The sequence below is a fragment of the Neoarius graeffei genome, chromosome 6, assembly GCF_027579695.1.
Source record: "Neoarius graeffei isolate fNeoGra1 chromosome 6, fNeoGra1.pri, whole genome shotgun sequence".
NCBI classification, from domain to species: domain Eukaryota; kingdom Metazoa; phylum Chordata; class Actinopteri; order Siluriformes; family Ariidae; genus Neoarius; species Neoarius graeffei.
In genome coordinates this window covers 54,429,093-54,449,110 of record NC_083574.1, presented here as the reverse complement: position 1 = coordinate 54,449,110, position 20,018 = coordinate 54,429,093, and the positions used below count along the sequence as shown (strand labels likewise).

Below are 20,018 nucleotides of genomic sequence, written 5' to 3'. Positions count from 1 at the left end.
AAATACATTTTTAAATACACCTGTTTTTATTTTTTTTTAATAATCACCTGTGTATTTATACTAAAACAATTATCCGCTTCAGGCTCAGCGAATACTGGTGAACAATAACTTCAACTTCGTCTCAGTTATTATTCACCGATATTTACTTCACCTTCAGCGAATAATTGTTAATTAGTATACATACGTAGGTGATTATAGAAAATTGCATGCGTTGATTTGTCAAGAAATTCAGATTATTTCTCAGTAACCATCGCGAATGACTCGGCAAAATGGCTGCCAGTCACTGTGTCACCGTAAGTGAGGAAGAATTACAAATTATGAAAGAAAATGCTATTCCTAAAGGCACTAAAGATGCTATGGAATTTGGTCTAAAACTCTTCAAAGGTAAAGTAGAATTATGATTTATTTTATCTATTTCAAAACAAAGTATTTTATGTGAGTCGGCATAGATAAGTGTCACCAGTCTGCATGCATTACATTTGCATGCTGCTTTCGAAGTTTGGAATAAATAATTTTTTTTAAATACGATTTTTAAAAAATAATCACCTGTGTGTTTGTACTAAAACAATTATCCACCTCAGGCTCAGTGAATATCGGTGAATAATAAACTCGACTTCACCTCTGTTATTATTCGCTGATATTCACTTTGCCTTCAGTGAATAATTGTTAATTATTTACTTATTTGAACATTAATAAACAAAGACTAATACAGAAGACTACTTTCTTGCAGGTAGCTATTTCAAACTTGAAAAAGGAAAAAAAAGTGTTTTACAAGCACAAATTGTGATGTTCTCGTGTTGTATTAATCCATTAAAAAAATAGTTCAATTGTAGTATGAGTGTAAATTACATACTTTACAGTAAACAATTCATTGAATTCCATTATTCTTTCTAAAGGACTGCTGCCTTTGCAATAATATGTTTGCATGATACCATTGATAAAACAATAAAAGAGAGATGTGAAGTCAATGCAAAAAATAAAAGACTGCAGGACTATGCTTTTCATAATAGTTTAAACAGTTGCTACTAAATTGAGACCCTGACAAAAGTGTCTGCAGACATGTAATACACAAACCATATTAAACATTATTAGACAGAATTCTAATATTGTCATCAAAGAATGAGCATAATACAGCTAATAGTACAATTTAGTTCTGCATACATAAACATATAATCCAAAAAACAAACCACATGTTCACTACATTCAAATATCTATACAAATGTGAGCATCTGTATTTGTATTAAATTAGGGTGGAAATTTTGAATATTAACAGTATATTTTAACATTCACTGTACACTTGTGGACTGAACATGACTGTCTTGTACATCACAGAAGTTTGATTCAAGTATGATGCACTGGAAATTCTGTGCACAAAAATTAACCAGCATTAGCGACTAACCTAAATACTTCGGTGAGCGTCTATAAAAATGCATAAGATGCCACCATGTGATGTATTGCACAGTGGCTCACCACAGCCATCTTACTTGTTTCTGAGAGATAAAATGATAGACTCAACTGTGAATGTATCTAGCTTTTCCGGAGAGCAGCAATACAAAGATGGCTAATACAGTGTTACACAAGCAGCAGTGTTGCACAATAGATATATACTGTAAGTAACTGTTGTTCTAAGAACCCTGGATAACCAAAAGATAATCACAAGGTCACAATGTGATTTATGACACAATATTTGGAATAAGTAATGCTGACATGCAGTTGTCTTTCCCTGAAACCTTTTTGTCTAAATAAAGAGAAAAAGACATGAGGAATGTATAAAAAAATAAAATAACGGAGGCAGGAGAGGTAAGATGTGATGGGAGAAGGCTCTTCCAAGCTTTAAAGAACAGGAAAGCTGTAATTCCAACCATAGTCACAAGCTGCCAAGTCGATAGATCCATATGGTATACATGTGGTCTGATATGTGTACGAGGTATGAAGAAACTGGGGGAAATATATTAAAGCAGAATATATTGCAAATATTGCATCATACATTACTTCATGACATTGGTGAAAGGTCTTGGTATGTATGGACACATGCACAAGAAGGTATTCAAGTGGCTCTCATCTCCTCTGGAGGTTAGGAGGGGTGAAATAGAACAGGACAAATGACTGATTACAACTGGAATGTGTGCTATTTCAGCAGTCAATGTGTTGCTCAAATTGACACTGGACAGACAATAATGCGGTCCTCCAGCATGACACTGAGCACCAGGAACACAAAGTAGAGCATGAACATGGTGAAGCCCAGCATTTTATTCATCCTCCACTTACAGGCTGCGATGGAGATGATGACAAAGAGTAACATGAGGAAGAGCAGCACGATGGCACAGAAAAGTCCATTGCTGCTGACAGCCACAGGTGCCAGCCCATGGATGGATGAGTACATTAACCAGGGCACTGGCAACCTGCAGACACAGGAATTCAACTCACATATTCATAATAAGTCAACATTAAAGCTCTGGTGTTAATTATTATTACTCTAATAAGCTGTGCTAAATGATGCTTCTCATGAAATTATTCATAGAACTTCACAATGATATATTGCAAGAATAACCCATTTTGTAAAATCCTTCTACACCACACAAAATATTCTGATTGCTGTGAAAGGCAAGTAGCACACATTCAGTGGTTAAGGAGAAATCAAGTCAAGTTTATTTTTATAGCGCTTTTAACAATAGACATTGACGCAAAGCAGTTTTACAGAATTTGAATGACTTTAAACATGAGCTAATTTGATCCCTAATCTATCCCCAATGAGCAAGCCTGTGGCGAGGGTGGCAAGGAAAAACTCCCTCAGACGACATGAGGAAGAAACCTCGAGAGGAACCAGACTCAAAAGGGAACCCATCCTCATTTGGGCAACAACAGACAGCATGACTATAACATTAACAGTTTTAACATGAACATACATGTCAACCTTATAAAATCTGTATACGATGCAAATGAAAATAATTTACCTAAAATTTGAATGATAATTAACAATGATATATCCAAGTTACTTTTTATTCAATATTAATAACAATAAACCTTCAGAATGAATACAAAGCTCCAATGTTTGACAAAAACACAAAGTGTCACTCTAATGTTCTGAATTGTACTCCATGACAGCTTTTTTTTAGCACTCTGCACCAATACCTCACTAGGCTGCATGTCACAGCAAGTGTCTGTATTGATCTTGCCGGAGTGCCCATTCAGAATCTTTTCAGTCGCTAGTGAAAGTCGCTCAGGTGGAAATACGCGTTTCAGACAAAATGTTACTTCCCGGTTGGCGGGATTCTCGCAATGCGGTGTGCGCATGATCAGAAGTGGAACGAAGTCTCGCTACCACAAGATAACGCGCGATTTCATAAGACGCTTTACTGGCTGTTTGTGCTTTCTGTGGTGTACAGTACGTTTGTAAATGTTATGCGCTCTTTTATCATCGTGGGAATTGATTATAGCTCTAAATAAATATTGAAGTTTTTTTTAAAGAATCCGTATAACTTTATTTGTACGCCCGTATACTACGTTTATTGAATCAAATCCGTATAAAATACGGACATTCCGTATAGGTTGACATGTATGCATGAAGTCAGTTTCATTGATGTTATAAACTGTTCATTGATGGAAACATGCATCATGCATGAGAAATGTGCATGCTCAATAGGTACAGCACCCTGAAAATACCTCTTTTGCCTGTTATTGAAATCACTATTTATACCATTTTTGTCCAATTTTAACAGGCCACTTCAAATACATAAATCTTATCATGATGTCGATCAATTTCTGATATATACACTATATGGCCTAAAGTTTGGGGTGGCACGGTGGTGTAGTGGTTAGCACTGTCGCCTCACAGCAAGAAGGTCCTGGGTTTGAGCCCAGCGGCTGACGAGGGCCTTTCTGTGTGGAGTTTGCATGTTCTCCGGGTGCTCCAGTTTCCCACACAGTCCAAAGGCATGCAGGTTAGGCTAATTGGTGGCTCTAAATTGACCATAGGTGTGAATGGTTGTCTGTGTCTATACGTCAGCCCTGCAATGACCTGGCAATTTGTCCAGAGTGTACCACGCTTCTCACCCATAGTCAGCTGGGATAGGCTCTAGCTTGCCTGTGACCCTGTAGGACAGGATAAGCGGCTACAGATAATGGATGGGCCAAAATTTGCAGATCTGATCATTATCCCTTCCCCTTATGACAAAGCTGAAAGTACATAATTATCTAGAATATCTTTGTTTGCTTTAGCTTTATGTTTAGACTGTTACTGTACCAAAGGGCGGAGGGGGTTTGGGAGGGGGATATACCTGAAAATACCTGCCTGGATGATTTTAGACAGACTTTACTAGAAGGATTTCTGACATAGTTTTGTTTCTTTTCTTTGTAGTGTGTTTCTTTAGTCATAACTACTTTGAGGCAAAATATGGTGTGTTCCTACCAATTCAAACCACACAGTGTGGGAAATAAGGACGGACAGGCAGACATTTACCAGTAATTTTCACATTTGTCCATCTGTATTTCAAAAGCATCAAACCAGATGGCCCATGAAAATTGTAAAGATATGGGTCTAATCTACTTCCAGTTTTCTTCCAGATATTACACTGGGTGTTACATGATGTTGTAAAATGGTCTGTGAAACAGGGGCCTTCGTGGGCGCGAGCTTAAAAATTCATAACTCGGCCACCAAAGGTCCCAGCTCCGCCAAACCTTACAGGCACCTCCCTCAACACAAGCCCTTTCCAACCAGCACAGGCATGGCCCGCAGTGACCCCGCACCGACCCATTATTCTCCCCCGAAACCCCCACATGAGCGCTGCTTGCCGAAATCTTTATTATGAGCCCTGGCTCGAGCCAGCCTTAGAAAATTCATAACTTGGCAACCAATGGTCCAAGCCCTGCCAAAATTTACAGGCACATCCCTCTCCCCATAACCTTTCGAACCAGCCCAGGCTCAGCCCAATCTGACGTCAGAAGCGAGTGCAGATCATGGAAAACTTTTGCACGAGCCCTCGCTCCAGCCAGGGATTTAAAAATTCATAACTAAGGTCCTAGCCTCGCTAAAATTTACAGGTACCTCCCTCTCCCCCTGAGTGGCACACTAAATAAAACACTCAATATTCACTGTGGTTTTATTGCACAATGCAGTTGAACTAGTGTTTTAGGGTTGACAGGATCTGATTAATCCAGTCAGTTGATTAAGAGTTCAGTTTACATGAAACTTTGCAGTATTAAGTGCCAAACTGCCAATCAATTATGTTATTATTATGTGCATTTTTTAAAAATTCATAATAAGAATGACAGTCATATGCTTTGGAGGATGTAGATTTATATTTTAATAGAGTTTTTATTTTCTTCTATTTTCTAAGCTCTAGTCCAGCAGATTTTAGTCTGAATGCCAAATGATATGACAGTGTCTAGTTTGGAGTCATTTTAAAAGTAATGTTGTTACAAAGTTACTTGGAATCACGTCCTCAAAATTTAAAATCTATGATGTAAGGTTAGTTGTATTGTTAATTACTAAATTTCTTATAGGCTTATTATAAACATAGTATCCTACATGTCAACTTATACGGTTTCCCCGTATTTTGTACGGGAAACTGCAATTTTTTGGCTAATACAGCGTACACTGATTTTCATACGGGAAAATTACATTCTGTATCATCCGAGATTTTTTCCGTTACTCCGAGAAAATTTTCTTAGCATCCCCCATTTATTTTTTCAAACACACATGCCCAATGAAACGGAACTATTTTCGATTTGTGGTTTTCTAGTTGCACGTGGTTTTCTCGGTCATTTGTGGTTGAGCAGTCCTCGTGTGCACATCAAATTTGACAAGTTTTATCTTTTAAAAATGGCATCTGGAAACGCAATGGCGAAGAGAAAATGTGCTGGAACTGGGCATCTGAAGGAATGGGAAACTCTGGATGGAGAATACAAAGGATGGATCCAGGCGTCTTCGAATGGCCCCCAATATTCGCTCTGTGTTCCATGCAGAAAGCACATTAAAGTGGCAGCTTCAGGTTTTTATGACCTGAAATTGCATTTCCAAACCAAGGCACATAAAAACTGCGCCGTTAAATGCAGGACCTTCAAGTCTATGGAGCAGCATTTTGGCGCAGGTCCATCGGCTCGGACTGCCCAGACTTCTGTGATGGCTGCAGAAGTTATGTTCTGCCAGTTTCTCGCAGAACACAACATCGGAGCTAGCAAAAATAATGTTTCCCGATTCAAAGACTGCACAGGTAAGCATTTGTGTGTGTGTGTTTTTTTTTTTTAAGTTTTTACTGTTTGCATGTAGGAAAGCTTCCTCCATTATCATGATAATTTAGGGAGGCAATACTGGGAGGCACCGTTTATGCAACAGCAACTGTAGTTACCCAGCAATTTCGCTTCCCTAAACATTTTAATTGCTGATAGACATTTTATCCTCCTGAGAACCAACCCATAGACTTGTGTCCTCTGTAGTTGACATTTGTTTTACGTGCACACCCTCTTACTCTTTCAAGCTATTCACTTGAATCACTGGTGCCATGGTGGCGGCCCGCGGGCTGGATCCGGCCCGAATGAACATCTAATCCGGCCCCCTTGCTGATGGCCGTTCGGCCGGCAGAGAGCCATCAATGTCTGCCGCACCCCATCGAACAATTATTACAGAACAATTACCTGTCTTTCACTGCCGATCGCATTGACGTCAGAGGCGGAGATTTGCCTGATGGTCCTTCCATTTGCATCGGTCCAATTCGCGCCACAGACTGTTTAAATTTTAAATTATATTGCCACTGTCAATTTTATCAGAGCGAGAGGGCTCAACCACCGGCAATTCGATGCATTTTTATCTGAAAATGACATCCACCAGGGCCTTCCCTATCACACCGATGTGCGTTGGTTGAGCCGAGGCGCAGTGCTCAAACGGTTCTACAAATTGCGCAAAGCGAGTTCATGCAGGCTAAAGGGAAGCCTGTGGAGGAATTGGACGACACCGAATGGACCAGGGACCTTGCCTTTTTAGTGGACATTACCGAACACCTGAACTTATTGAATGTTAATATGCAAAGTCGCAACAAACTCGTTACCGAGTATTACGACGGTGTCTGTGCGTTTCAACGTAAACTTGCGTTATGGAAGGCACAGCTCTGTCAGCGCAATGCAGCCCACTTCCCCTGTTTGAAATCTCTGTCTGTCAGTCATCAGAGCATGGACAAGTATGCAAACTTGCTTTCCGGTCTCATGCACGAGTTTGCCAATCGATTCACGGTTTTCACTGAACTGGAAAAGGACTTTGCGTTTTTTGGCTCTCCATTCACCACGGATGCTTCCGAGGTCCCCGAGGCGATGCAAATGGAACTGATAGACTTGCAATGCTGCACGCGGTTGAAGGACATGTACAAATCTGTTGGTATTGAATCATTCTACCAATCGTTGCCACCTGAGTACCCGACTATCACTGCATTTGCAGGTAAAATACTCTGTATGTTTGGGACAACATATTTATGTGAGCAGGCATTTTCAGTTATGAATATTAATAAATCGAAAATGCGCAATCGTATGACACATGGACATCTCAATGATGTCATGAAAATAGCCACGGCCCAGAGCCTGTCCCCCAATGTGGACAAGCTGGTGAAAAATAAAAGGCTTCTGGCTTCGACATGTAAAATGTAGCTGGCTTGTCTGCCCATGTAACATAGTGCTGTGAAGTAATGATTGGGAGGGTATGTTTGTGGGAGTGGGAGTTTGTGGGAGTTGTTTAAGTTAATGTACCATCTGTTATTTATGTCTTTTTATTATTAAGTTCTAGTGAATATTTAGTCACTTGGCCTGTTGGTGGAGTACTTAACCTTGGCACATCTTTTGACTTCTTTAGGGCTACTTAGGGCCATCTTTTTTAATTGGCCTAATTAGGCCTGTGTATTGACATGGTTTTATGTGCAAGTTGTCAATAAATCTGATCAAAGTAATTTACAGTTTAGTTGTGTTTTTATGTGTCCTTGTCCATTTTGTTGTTTTTTTATTATTTAAAAAAACAAACATTTATAAATAATATTTATATTCATAAATGATATCAAATAGTATGTCTATTTGTTTAGTGTTTGGTCTTGTCACACCGGTAATGCGGCCCCCTGAGGTCCCACTTGAAAACAATCTGGCCCCCTGACCAATTTCACCCTGGCACCCCTGACTTGAATCCTGACGTCTTGTAAAGAGTACATCCTGGGCTTTCCAATTATATATCATGTAACTAGGAGGGTTGCTGGGAAATTCCTAGTAAGGAAATCACAAGGAAAGAGAAATTGAGAGACACATTTTTTCTTGGTTCCCAGGAGGATATGTAGACATAGATGACCAACACTCGTTACTACCATCAGTCGTCAGTAAACTGGAAAAGTATTGAGTGAAGAGTAATGGTGGTAACGACCGTTGGTAACCTGTCTCTTAAATGTGTAGTAGGGGATGGAAGCAATTTAACGCCATCTACATGTTTGCCGTGCTCTGATTTTCTTTTATTGACCAGGAAAATAATCTGTACTTGCCAGTTACGTACGTAGACCTAACCTTTTATTCATTTGTTGTTCACCCAGGATTTTGCATGCAAATGAACGAAGATGACCATGGTCATCAAAGGAAGTTTAGCCCCTGCTTATACAAATCCTGTCATTGAAAAAATGTGCCAGCAGCCGTTTAGCCTTATGAAAGATGAGAGCAATGACAGAAACAGCACCAAGCGCTTGGTCATTCTGGCATGCATTTTGAAGATGTCTGTGTAAAAACCAGAATGCTGGATTTACCAGAACTTGCTTCTGGTAAAGCTTCAGCGATATTTGAAGCTGTTGACAGCTTCATGAGGTAAGAATTTATTCTTTAAATTGTAAAACAGTGTGCCAGTTTGCTGAATCTGTATACCTGTTTAACAATCTAGACTGGAAGTGTGTAGTAATATGTATAATATTATAAATACCTTTGTAACTTTTATAATTACAAAATGAGCACTAATGTATAATGCATATTTTCAGTGAAAATGACATCCCCTGGGCCAACATGGTTGGGTTTGCAAGTGACAATTGCAACACCATGATTGGCAGGAAAGATTCTGTTTTGACCAGGCTCCAAGCAAAAAGTCCCAAGATTTTTGGGTATGTTTCATGGGTCATAAGTTGATATATTTTATATATATAATAATATGCACCAAAATTTTATCAGAATAGTAGTCCAGTACTGTACTTATTCTACTGTTATTTCTGTTTCGGCATTGGCTGCATTTGCCACTTGGCAAATCTTTGTGTGAAGGCCGGTGTGAAGGCGCTGCCATTTAAAGTAGATGACCTTCTGGTGGATGTGTTCTACTTTTTCCACCACAGCTCAAAGCGCATACTTGCCAACTTTTCAAAATTCTCATGGGAGAGAAAAGTGCGTGAACGACATTTTCAATTGGATGAGGGTATGATGCGCGGTTGAAACGATAAAAACGGTGGATCCCAATTAATTGCAAACCATTTTAAATTTATATAATTAAAGAGTTTTTGAATTGTTGATATTGTTCTATCAGTTACTGCAGGTTATGGGATTCATGTATCAGGCATGAGAGAGCTCAGAGTGAAAAATCTGAAATAATACTCGTCTTGAATTTTAATATAATAACAATGAAAGGGAAGTCTTAAATTAGATTTTTAGCTGAAAAATCTCATGCCTGAATATTGTATACATACAGAGACCCACAGAAAATAACACAAGTGATGCTTTAGAAGAATGTTTATAATTTCTTAAAATAGTCACAGTGAATGAAAGTATTATTGGATTGCATCAAATGTGTTTTCCTTCTGTAAGCTCATGTAAAAATACAGAGAACTATAATATCATATATAAATTAAATTTTAATAAGATTTGACCAAAATACTAACAACCCAATTAAATAAATACTGCACTGTCTTAGTACTACTAAAATGCATCTCTCTCACTAAACACTTTCCAACAGAATTTTTAAAAAGCACTAGAAATCCTATCAAAATCCTATCAGAATGCATCAAGGAATTTGCTCATTTGCAAATTTTGATTGAAAGTTTTTAAAAATGGCACTATAAATACTACCATACTATCAAAATATACTCCACAAAGAAATTCACTCGAATGCAAAATTTTAGTCCTACCAAAATACACTCACTAGTAATCTTTCAGTTAAAACCTCAAAACTCTATCAAAATCAATCACTTTCCAGATAATTCGCTTGCAAACTTTCACTTAAAACTTTCAAACATAAATTCAAAACAGCACTAAGACACCACCACACTATTCAAATACACTCATCAAACAAATTCTCTGTCATGCAAAATTTCACTAAACACTTTAGAAGTTGTACAGTTTGTTTCTGAAATGGTATGGAAGACTAGTTTAATTTCACACTCAAATGTCCATTATATTCTGATTTAAGGTATCTTTACCTTAAAATGTCTAACTGGCTGGTTGAACATTTGCTTATCCATGGAAATTCATTCTCCCATGCAACCTGGTATTTGCATTCATATTGTTGCCGTTTGGTATTGGGTTTAGTGGCTATGATGAATGACTGCTTGTAAAAAATGTCAGACAGCCTGGGTGAATCCTACATTACGGAAGTGACTGTCGTTCTGTTCGTTGATTGGTTAAAAATCAGTTGACGTCAGCAGTGTTTCTCATACGATTCTGATTGGACATAATCGGGAGTATTTTTAACTTGGCGGTAGGGATTTCCCAAAACCGGGAGATTATCCAGTTTTTAACAAATACGATCAGGAGGCCGGAGACGGAGGCTAAAATCGGGAACCTCCCGCCAAAATCGGGAGGGTTGGCAAGTATGAAAGCACATTCAGGACTTCAAAGAATTTCAGCAGTTTACAGAGGTTAGCTAACAGACCTATCGTATCACTAAAACATAAGGAGTCTTTGAGATTCTCTTCTGGTAGTCTTCCAGCTTTTCCTCAATTAATTGTTCTACATTAAATTCTAGGTAGAGGAGCAGCAGATCTTGAAGCACTGTCCTACCCGTTGGCTGTAACCTAGAGAAAGTCTGCAACCACCTGCTGAGCCAACTGCTGGCCTTGCGAAGCTACTTTGCCAGTCATAAAGATGTTGAGAAACCAGGCAAAGTCAAGTCGATAAATGACAGGCTACAGGAACCCCTGACTAAGCTGATACTGTTGTTCCTGCAGTACATTATGCCAGTGCTCAATCAGTTTAACATCCTTTTTTAAGGGGAGGATTGCATGGTTGGCAGTCTCCTCCCTGAGATGGACAGGCTTCTACGGAAGTTTGCTGTGAAGTTCTTGGAGCTGAAGCATGTCAAGTCCTGCAGGAACCTTAGGGAATTTGATGTGGGCAACCAGGAGCTGCAGTAGTCCGATGACAAGCTGGCAGTGGGGCCTGCAGTCAGATCTCACCTGGTGGAGCTAGAGTAAGACCTGGATGCAAAAACTGTCCAGGTCTTCTTCTCCTCTGTCAGAGGATTTTATGAGGCTGCTGCCAGGAAGATGATGGATAAATTTCCATTTGACAGTGAAGTGTTGGTCAATCTTGCAGGGTTAGATCCATCTAAAAAAGGATGACCTGGACTATAGTGGTGTTGTCAATTTAACTTCCTCTTTTGGATTTTACCTGGACCTGGAGCAGTTGAAGGAGGAGTGGGAGGACTTTCAGCTTATGCCAGATGATGTTGTGCCATGCAGGGCAAATGATGGCAAAAAAGTACCAATAGATGTACAGTTAGGTCCATAAATATTTGGACAGAGACAACATTTTTCTAATTTTGGTTCTGTACATCTGTACAAATGTTTTGGTTCTGTGGTATGCTTTGAATCATGAGCTGTACCACGCCTTCGCCATACTTTTTTCTTTCCATCATTCTGTTAGAGGTTGATCTTGGTTTCATCTGTCCACAGCTCTTGCAGAGCTGTGCTGGCTTTTTTAGATGTTTTTTAGCAAAGTCCAATCTAGCCTTTTTATTCTTGAGGCTTATGAGTGGCTTGCACCGTGCAGTGAACCCTCTGTATTTACTTTCATGCAGTCTTCTCTTTATGGTAGATTTGGATATTGATATGCCTACCTCCTGGAGAGTGTTGTTCACTTGGTTGGCTGTTGTGAAGGGGTTTCTCTTCACCATGGAAATTATTCTGCGATCATCCACCACTGTTGACTTCTGTGGGCGTCCAGGTCTTTTTGCATTGATGAGTTCACCAGTGCTTTCTTTCTTTCCCAGGATGTACCAAACTGTAGATTTTGCCACTCCTAATATTGTAGCAATTTCTTGGATGGGTTTTTTCTGTTTTCGCAGCTTAAAGATGGCTTGTTTCACCTGCATGGAGAGCTCCTTTGACCGCATGTTTTCTTCACAGCAAAATCTTCCAAATGCAAGCACCACACCTCAAATCAACTCCAGGCCTTTTATCTGCTTAATTGAGAATGACATAATGAAGAAATTGCCCACACCTGCCCATGAAATAGCCTTTGAGTCAATTGTCCAATTACTTTTGGTCCCTTTAAAAACAGGGTGGCACATGTTAAGGAGCTGAAACTCCTAAACCCTTCATCCAATTTTAATTTGGATACCCTCAAATGAAAGCTGAAAGTCTGGACTTTATGTCCATGTCCATTATATAACTATAACTTGAATATGTTTCAGTAAACAGGTAAAAAAACAAAATTTGTGTCAGTGTCCAAAAATATATGGACCTAACTGTAGATTGGGGAAAGGTCTTCGATGTAAAAACTGCTCTGGGTGTTGCCAGGTTTCCAGTGCTGAAACAACTTTTTACTGCTTTGCTGTGCCTCCCACATAGCAATGCAGATAGTGAGAGGGCTTTTTCATTGGTAAGGAAAATTCATATGGAGTACAGAAAAAATATGGTTGCAGACACATTAACTGCATATCTGCAAATTAAAATGAACTGTGATGAGGAGCTACAACTGCTACCCAAGCAGTGATATTACAGCTAGTGCCAAATCTGCAACATCTTTGTATAACAAAGAACACTCCAAAAATGAATAAGATTCATATTCTTGTTATAAATTACTGGGAAGATTTTCAATTTAACTTCATTACTTATTAATATTTTTACTTATCCTTGTTTAGATAATATACTTGATGTGGTTCAGTCATCTTTAGTTGACTTAATATTGATTTAATATTAATACATTTTGTTTGCAAAATTTACATCAATAATTCTGGTATTACTGATACAATGTATATTAAATAATTAAGTTTATAGTTCAGTCATTCTCTTTAGTACAACCCCGATTCCAAAAAAGTTGGGACAAAGTACAAATTGTAAATAAAAACGGAATGCAATGATGTGGAAGTTTCAAAATTCCATATTTTATTCAGAATAGAACATAGATGACATATCAAATGTTTAAACTGAGAAAATGTATCATTTAAAGAGAAAAATTAGGTGATTTTAAATTTCATGACAACAACACATCTCAAAAAAGTTGGGACAAGGCCATGTTTACCACTGTGAGACATCCCCTTTTCTCTTTACAACAGTCTGTAAATGTCTGGGGACTGAGGAGACAAGTTGCTCAAGTTTAGGGATAGGAATGTTAACCCATTCTTGTCTAATTAGGGCCCGAGCACCGTTTGGTGTGAAGACCCTATTGTTTTTCGAAGGATTATTTATTTATTTATTTATTTATTTTCTGTCGCGCTTGGCTTTTTGTGAGGCATTTCCCATGCACAAAAACTCATGAAATTTGATACACACATCTGTCATTGTAACCACTTCTCAGCCACAGACGTTTGGCCCCGGGCATGGCCCAGGGACTTCATAGTGCCCCCTATGCATTAGCCACGCCCAACAGGGTGTGAGGTAATTGGGCTTATATGCGTTTGGACACATGGTCATTTTTAACGTACTCCTCCTAGACGGTTCATCAGATTCATGTCAAACTTGGCAAACATGATGCCAAGATATTGCTGATGTTGAATTGCAAAGGGATTTTTGATATATTGTAATATGTTGAAATGGCAATATTATGAATTTTAATACTCGCCACATAAACAGGAACTGTGTCATGAAGTCATAATACATTTAATGATTTGGCTGAAACCTTTCAGGTTATTAGAGAATGTGATTATTATGACATCTAAACACCCAATATGCCTGTCTGGTATAGCGCCACCAGCTGGCCAAGGAAAGAATAGGGTTTTGATTATGTGTGTTTTGACACATGATGAATTTTAACATACTCCTCCTAGATGGTTCATGAGATTCATGTGAAATTTGTTATACGTGATGCCAAGATGTCGCTGATATTAAATTGCGAAGGGATCTTTGATATCTTGCAATATGTTGAAATGGCCTTATGATTTTAATATCTTGCCACATAAACAGGAAACGTGTCAGAAAGCCACAGTGCATTGACTGTATGGTCGGACACTTCTTACTTCAATAGATATTATGATTATTATGATAACCTGACACCCCACAGACGTTTGGCCCTGGGCATGGCCCAGGGACTTCATAGCGCCCCCTAATGTCATGGAGTCCTTGGACTGGCATATAGTTTCAGCTACGCATACCAAAATCGGTACGTATGTAGTTCGTCCCAAGATGAACAACTTTCTTATATACATTGCATTAGCCACGCCCAACAGGAAGTGAGGTAATTGGGCTTATATGCGTTTGGACACATGGTCATTTTTAATGTACTCCTCCTAGACGGTTCATCAGGTTCATGTCAAACTTGGCAAACATGATGCCAAGATATTGCTGATGTTGAATTGCAAAGGGATTTTTGATATGTTGTAATATGTTGAAATGGCAATATTATGATAGCGAGAATGTGATTATTATGACATCTATATGTCCAATATGCCTGTCTGGTATAGCGCCACCAACTGGCCAAGGAAAGAATAGGGTTTTGAATATGTGTGTTTTGACACAAGATGAATTTCCACATACTCCTCCTAAACAGTTCATAAGATTAATGTGAAATTCGTTATACATGATGCCAAGACGTCGCTGATATTAAATTGCGAAGGGATTTTTGATATCTTGTAATATGATTCTGATTCTGATACTCTTTAGCCGTGATGGCATCTTTATTAACAATCACGATCTTACACTTTCTCTAGTCGCGGTGGGGAGAACTCCGAACTCTTTTCATCTCTTTACAAATATAACACGCCTGGGCATGTCCTAAACAAAATGTGGTGTCACAACATGAGTTTCAGGCTTGTGACTTGTAACTCACTGTGGTGAAAACAAAACACTACACCTCATTAAACTGCATTACAATCACATATCACATATTGTAACTTTACAAAATATTGGATATCGTGAGTCTGATGATATAACATATACAATTCTGTGCACACTCATACACACACTCACAGTCATATGCATATTTATGCATACACACATACACTCTCTCACAAGTACGCACTCGCACACGCAACATTTATGAGCACACTCTCTTTCACACACACACCTTCCCTCTCTCTCTCTCTCTCTCTCTCTCTCTCCCCCTCTGACAAACAGACACACACACACACACACACACACACACACACACACACACACACACACACACACACACACACAATCAGGGCCGTCGACGGGGGGGACAACCGGGTATTTTGTCCCGGGCCCAGGCATGAGGGGGGGCCCAGAACTGGTCCCTCATGAAGATGCCATTAATCATTCTGTTTCATTTCAAAATGTGTTGATTTGGGGGAGAAAAATTTGCATTCAATGAATGATTTCTGGTTCTTTTGCCTTTATTGTCTTCGAAAATAGATTCAAGAACCCACCTACAGTACCACCCCTAATGCAGAAATGGTTTGGTCTTTGATTAAGGCGCCAAATAACACGGCACTATTCCATCATAACGCTTCGACAATAAGCGTGCGAGCCCGTTTGCCAACATGCACAAGTCAGGAGCAAAGAAAAGAAAAGAGAAAAAGAGATGAAGAAGCCAAGAGCCTCAGGGGCTCACTGCATCGATATTTTAGAAAAGATTTAGATGATGCAGCAGGTGGTGAAGGCAGTGGGGCAGCTGAGCCAGGTAAGACACAGATAACTTTTTTCCAGCCCCGTAATGTAACCCCAGCACGTGCGACGCGCCATTCATAATTATAAAGTAGGGGATAGCAGGGTACACTGAGTGAACACTGAAATGCACAGGGCATTGAATTATTTCATAAACATATCGGTTTAATAACACTGTGTTGCATATATCTCAATGAAGTAAAGAATAGCACATTGGCCCGCAATCATATCCAAATGTTTTAGGCACACTTGCTGAGCTGCGCTGAGCTGGACTCCGGTTAGCTGAAAGCCCGTGGAACGCTGCCTCTTGTTAATTAAACCTTATTTTGTTGGAAATCATCCCGTGTAGATACGACGGCATGTGAAATTGCCAGCTAGATAGAGTTTAATGTAATGAATGGGCTATAAATGGGGTGTTTTGAGGTTAGTCTGTTGCAAAACATTAAACTTTCGCTTAGACTGGATACTCTTCAAACAATTCCCTTGCTCAAGTGAAAAATGATAGGCCTGTATGAAAAGCGCAATTAATGAAAGTAGCCTAATAAGCCCTAAATGAATAAAACAACCTCTGTTTTATTGTTGTTGCTTACACGTTAAGATTTTGAAATCTTCTCGGTCCAGTTCTATATCCAGGGAACGTTGTAATCCTTTTGGTTTATCCGTAATAAACGTGTCAGCCCCCAGGTCAGATAGGCTAATGTTACGTGGTTGGGAGGGTGTCAATTTTTTTTTGTAACATTCTAAATCGAGTACGGAAAGGATGTTTATGAAAAACAAGACAAAAAAATACACTGAAAAACTCACTGTACACATCACTAGTGGCACACATGGACTGGCCATTGGGAGTTTTCCCGGTGGGCCAGTGGTTCAGTGTGGGCCGGCGGAGAAAAGAAAAAAAAAACAGTTGCGCGCTGGCCTTTAATATGATAAGCAATGTTAACAGTTTCTTTAAGAAACTGTTAACATTGCTTATCATATTAAAGGCCAGCACGCAACTGTTTTTTTTTCTTTAAGAAACTTTTTAAGAAACAGTTTTCTTTAAGAAACTGTTAACATTGCTTATCATATTAAAGGCCAGCGCGCAACTGTTTTTTTTTTTTTCTCCGCCGGCCCACACTGAACCACCGGCCCACCAGGAAAACTCCCGCTACTCCCAATGGCCAGTCCGTGTGTGACTAGTGGTGATGCTTCTATGTTCAGATTTTGGGAAAGCCATAACTCCGTTCTCATTGAGGCCCAGTTCCATCCCATAAACAATCATATTGGTTTATCAACTACCTGCGCTCAAACATGTCACAGGAGAGGCTCAAAGGGCTGGCTATGCTCTCTATAGAGCGCGAACTTGCAAAGAAGCTGGACTTCAATGACCTTATTGACGACTTTGCCACAGCAAAAGTCCGGCGCATTGCATTTCGCACCTGAATAGTTGCAGACTAAGGAAATGTTCAAACTGTAAATATGTTGAAATGTTGAAATAAAATGGTTGACTGTTATAATGGGCTTGGAATACCTGTTATTTAAGGGTTGGAGTGAATGGAGACTGTGAAAAGAGGGGTTGGGTGTGGGTGGTTGCTGTGTGGCGATGTGCGTGCGCGCGTATGTGTGTGTGTGTGTGGGGCACTCAGATTATTTGGGGGGGGCCCACTCAGATTATTTTGTCCCGGGCCCAGCCAAAGCTGTCAACGGCCCTGCACACAATAATAGTGACCTGCCATCATTGTGCATTTTATTGCAGGCATATGAAAACTCTGCATGTACACACACACACACACACACACTGCAGACACATGAAAGCTAAGATGACTTAAGATTACAGCGTGAGATAGAGATAAGGAGGAGACACGTATAGTTTTGTACATATATAAATGTACATTTTCACACCAAAGAAACACACACACACACAATTACAGTCTTTGTCTGTCTATCTCTCATCTGACAAGCAGTCATGGCATTTGCAACATGCACATCACCTTTGGGGCGGCACGGTGGTGTAGTGGTTAGCGCTGTCGCCTCACAGCAAGAAGGTCCTGGGTTCGAGCCCCGGGGCCGGCGAGGGCCTTTCTGTGTGGAGTTTGCATGTTCTCCCCGTGTCCGCGTGGGTTTCCTCCGGGTGCTCCGGTTTCCCCCACAGTCCAAAGACATGCAGGTTAGGTTAACTGGTGACTCTAAATTGACCGTAGGTGTGAATGTGAGTGTGAATGGTTGTCTATGTGTCAGCCCTGTGATGACCTGGCGACTTGTCCAGGGTGTACCCTGCCTTTCGCCCGTAGTCAGCTGGGATAGGCTCCAGCTTGCCTGCGACCCTGTAGAAGGATAAAGCGGCTTGAGATAATGAGATGAGATGAGATGAGACATCACCTTTGAACATTTGATGATTATATGACATGTGACTGTTTTGTTGGGTGGCGGAATGTCCTGGGTTGCGGAACCACACATGCGAGGGCCCGTCAAGGCCGCTAGCGGCTTTAATGTAGGATTCTAGTTGCTCAACTGTCTTAGGTCTTTTTTGTCATATCTTCCGTTTTATGATGTGCCAAATGTTTTCTATGGGTGAAAGATCTGGACTGCAGGCTGGCCAGTTCAGTACCCGGACCCTTCTTCTACGCAGCCATGATGCTGTAATTGATGCAGTATGTGGTTTGGCATTGTCATGTTGGAAAATGCAAGGACTTCCCTGAAAGAGACGTCGTCTGGATGGGAGCATATGTTGCTCTAGAACCTGGATATACCTTTCAGCATTGATGGTGTCTTTCCAGATGTGTAAGCTGCCCATGCCACACGCACTAATGCAACCCCATACCATCAGAGATGCAGGCTTCTGAACTGAGTGCTGATAACAACTTGGGTCATCCTTCTCCTCTTTAGTCCGAATGACACGGCGTCCCTGATTTCCATAAAGAACTTCACATTTTGATTCGTCTGACCACAGAACAGTTTTCCACTTTGCCACAGTCCATTTTAAATGAGCCTTGGCCCAGAGAAGACGTCTGCGCTTCTGGATCATGTTTAGATACGGCTTCTTATTTGAACTATAGAGTTTTAGCTGGCAACGGTGGATGTCACGGTGAATTGTGTTCACAGATAATGTTCTCTGGAAATATTCCTGAGCCCATTTTGTGATTTCCAATACAGAAGCATGCCTGTATGTGATGCAGTGCCGTCTAAGGGCCCGAAGATCACGGGCACCCAGTATGGTTTTCCGGCCTTGACCCTTACGCACAGAGATTCTTCCAGATTCTCTGAATCTTTTGATGATATTATGCACTGTAGATGATGATATGTTCAAACTCTTTGCAATTTTACACTGTCAAACTCCTTTCTGATATTGCTCCACTATTTGTCGGCGCAGAATTAGGGGGATTGGTGATCCTCTTCCCATCTTTACTTCTGAGAGCCGCTACCACTCCAAGATGCTCTTTTTAGACCCAGTCATGTTAATGACCTATTGCCACTTGACCTAATGAGTTGCAATTTGGTCCTCCAGCTGTTCTTTTTTTGTACCTTTAACTTTTCCAGCCTCTTATTGCCCCTGTCCCAACTTTTTTGAGATGTGTTGCTGTTATGAAATTTCAAATGAGCCAATATTTGGCATGAAATTTCAAAATGTCTCACTTTCGACATTTGATATGTTGTCTATGTTCTATTGTGAATACAATATCAGTTTTTGAGATTTGTAAATTATTGCATTCCGTTTTTATTTACAATTTGTACTTTGTCCCAACTTTTTTGGAATCGGGGTTGTAGATAATTGTTTACTTGACTGTACATATAGTCCTTTTTAATTCAGCTGTTTTCTCTGGGATCTAACATTTTTTTTTATTCAGTACATGCTTATTTGATCCCTTTAACTTGATGCAGTGTGATAAATATGCCTATTACAATAGGAGTGTATAATGTGGAATAAAACAATCGGTGCTTTGGATATTGGATTTTTTTCTCCTGTATAAGGGCTCATGGGTGTATGTAAAGGAAAAGTACAGATTTTGTAAGGGAATGGGTAACTAAAGGTTGACATGTATGTAGTATAAAAAT

General features: G+C 39.9%; 1 protein-coding gene across 4 annotated transcripts in view; it reads right to left on the bottom strand.

The window, feature by feature from the left end:
- Positions 1-1,766: 1,766 nt before the first annotated feature.
- slc24a1 (solute carrier family 24 member 1) overlaps positions 1,767-20,018 on the bottom strand; it is a 71,441-nt gene continuing 53,189 nt past the window's right edge. For all 4 annotated transcript variants that reach the window (XM_060923870.1, XM_060923867.1, XM_060923868.1 and 1 more), the window contains one exon: positions 1,767-2,402. In XM_060923870.1, coding sequence (XP_060779853.1) covers positions 2,153-2,402 — 250 coding nt within the window. In that variant the 3' untranslated portion in view covers positions 1,767-2,152. The remainder of the gene's footprint in view (positions 2,403-20,018) is intronic.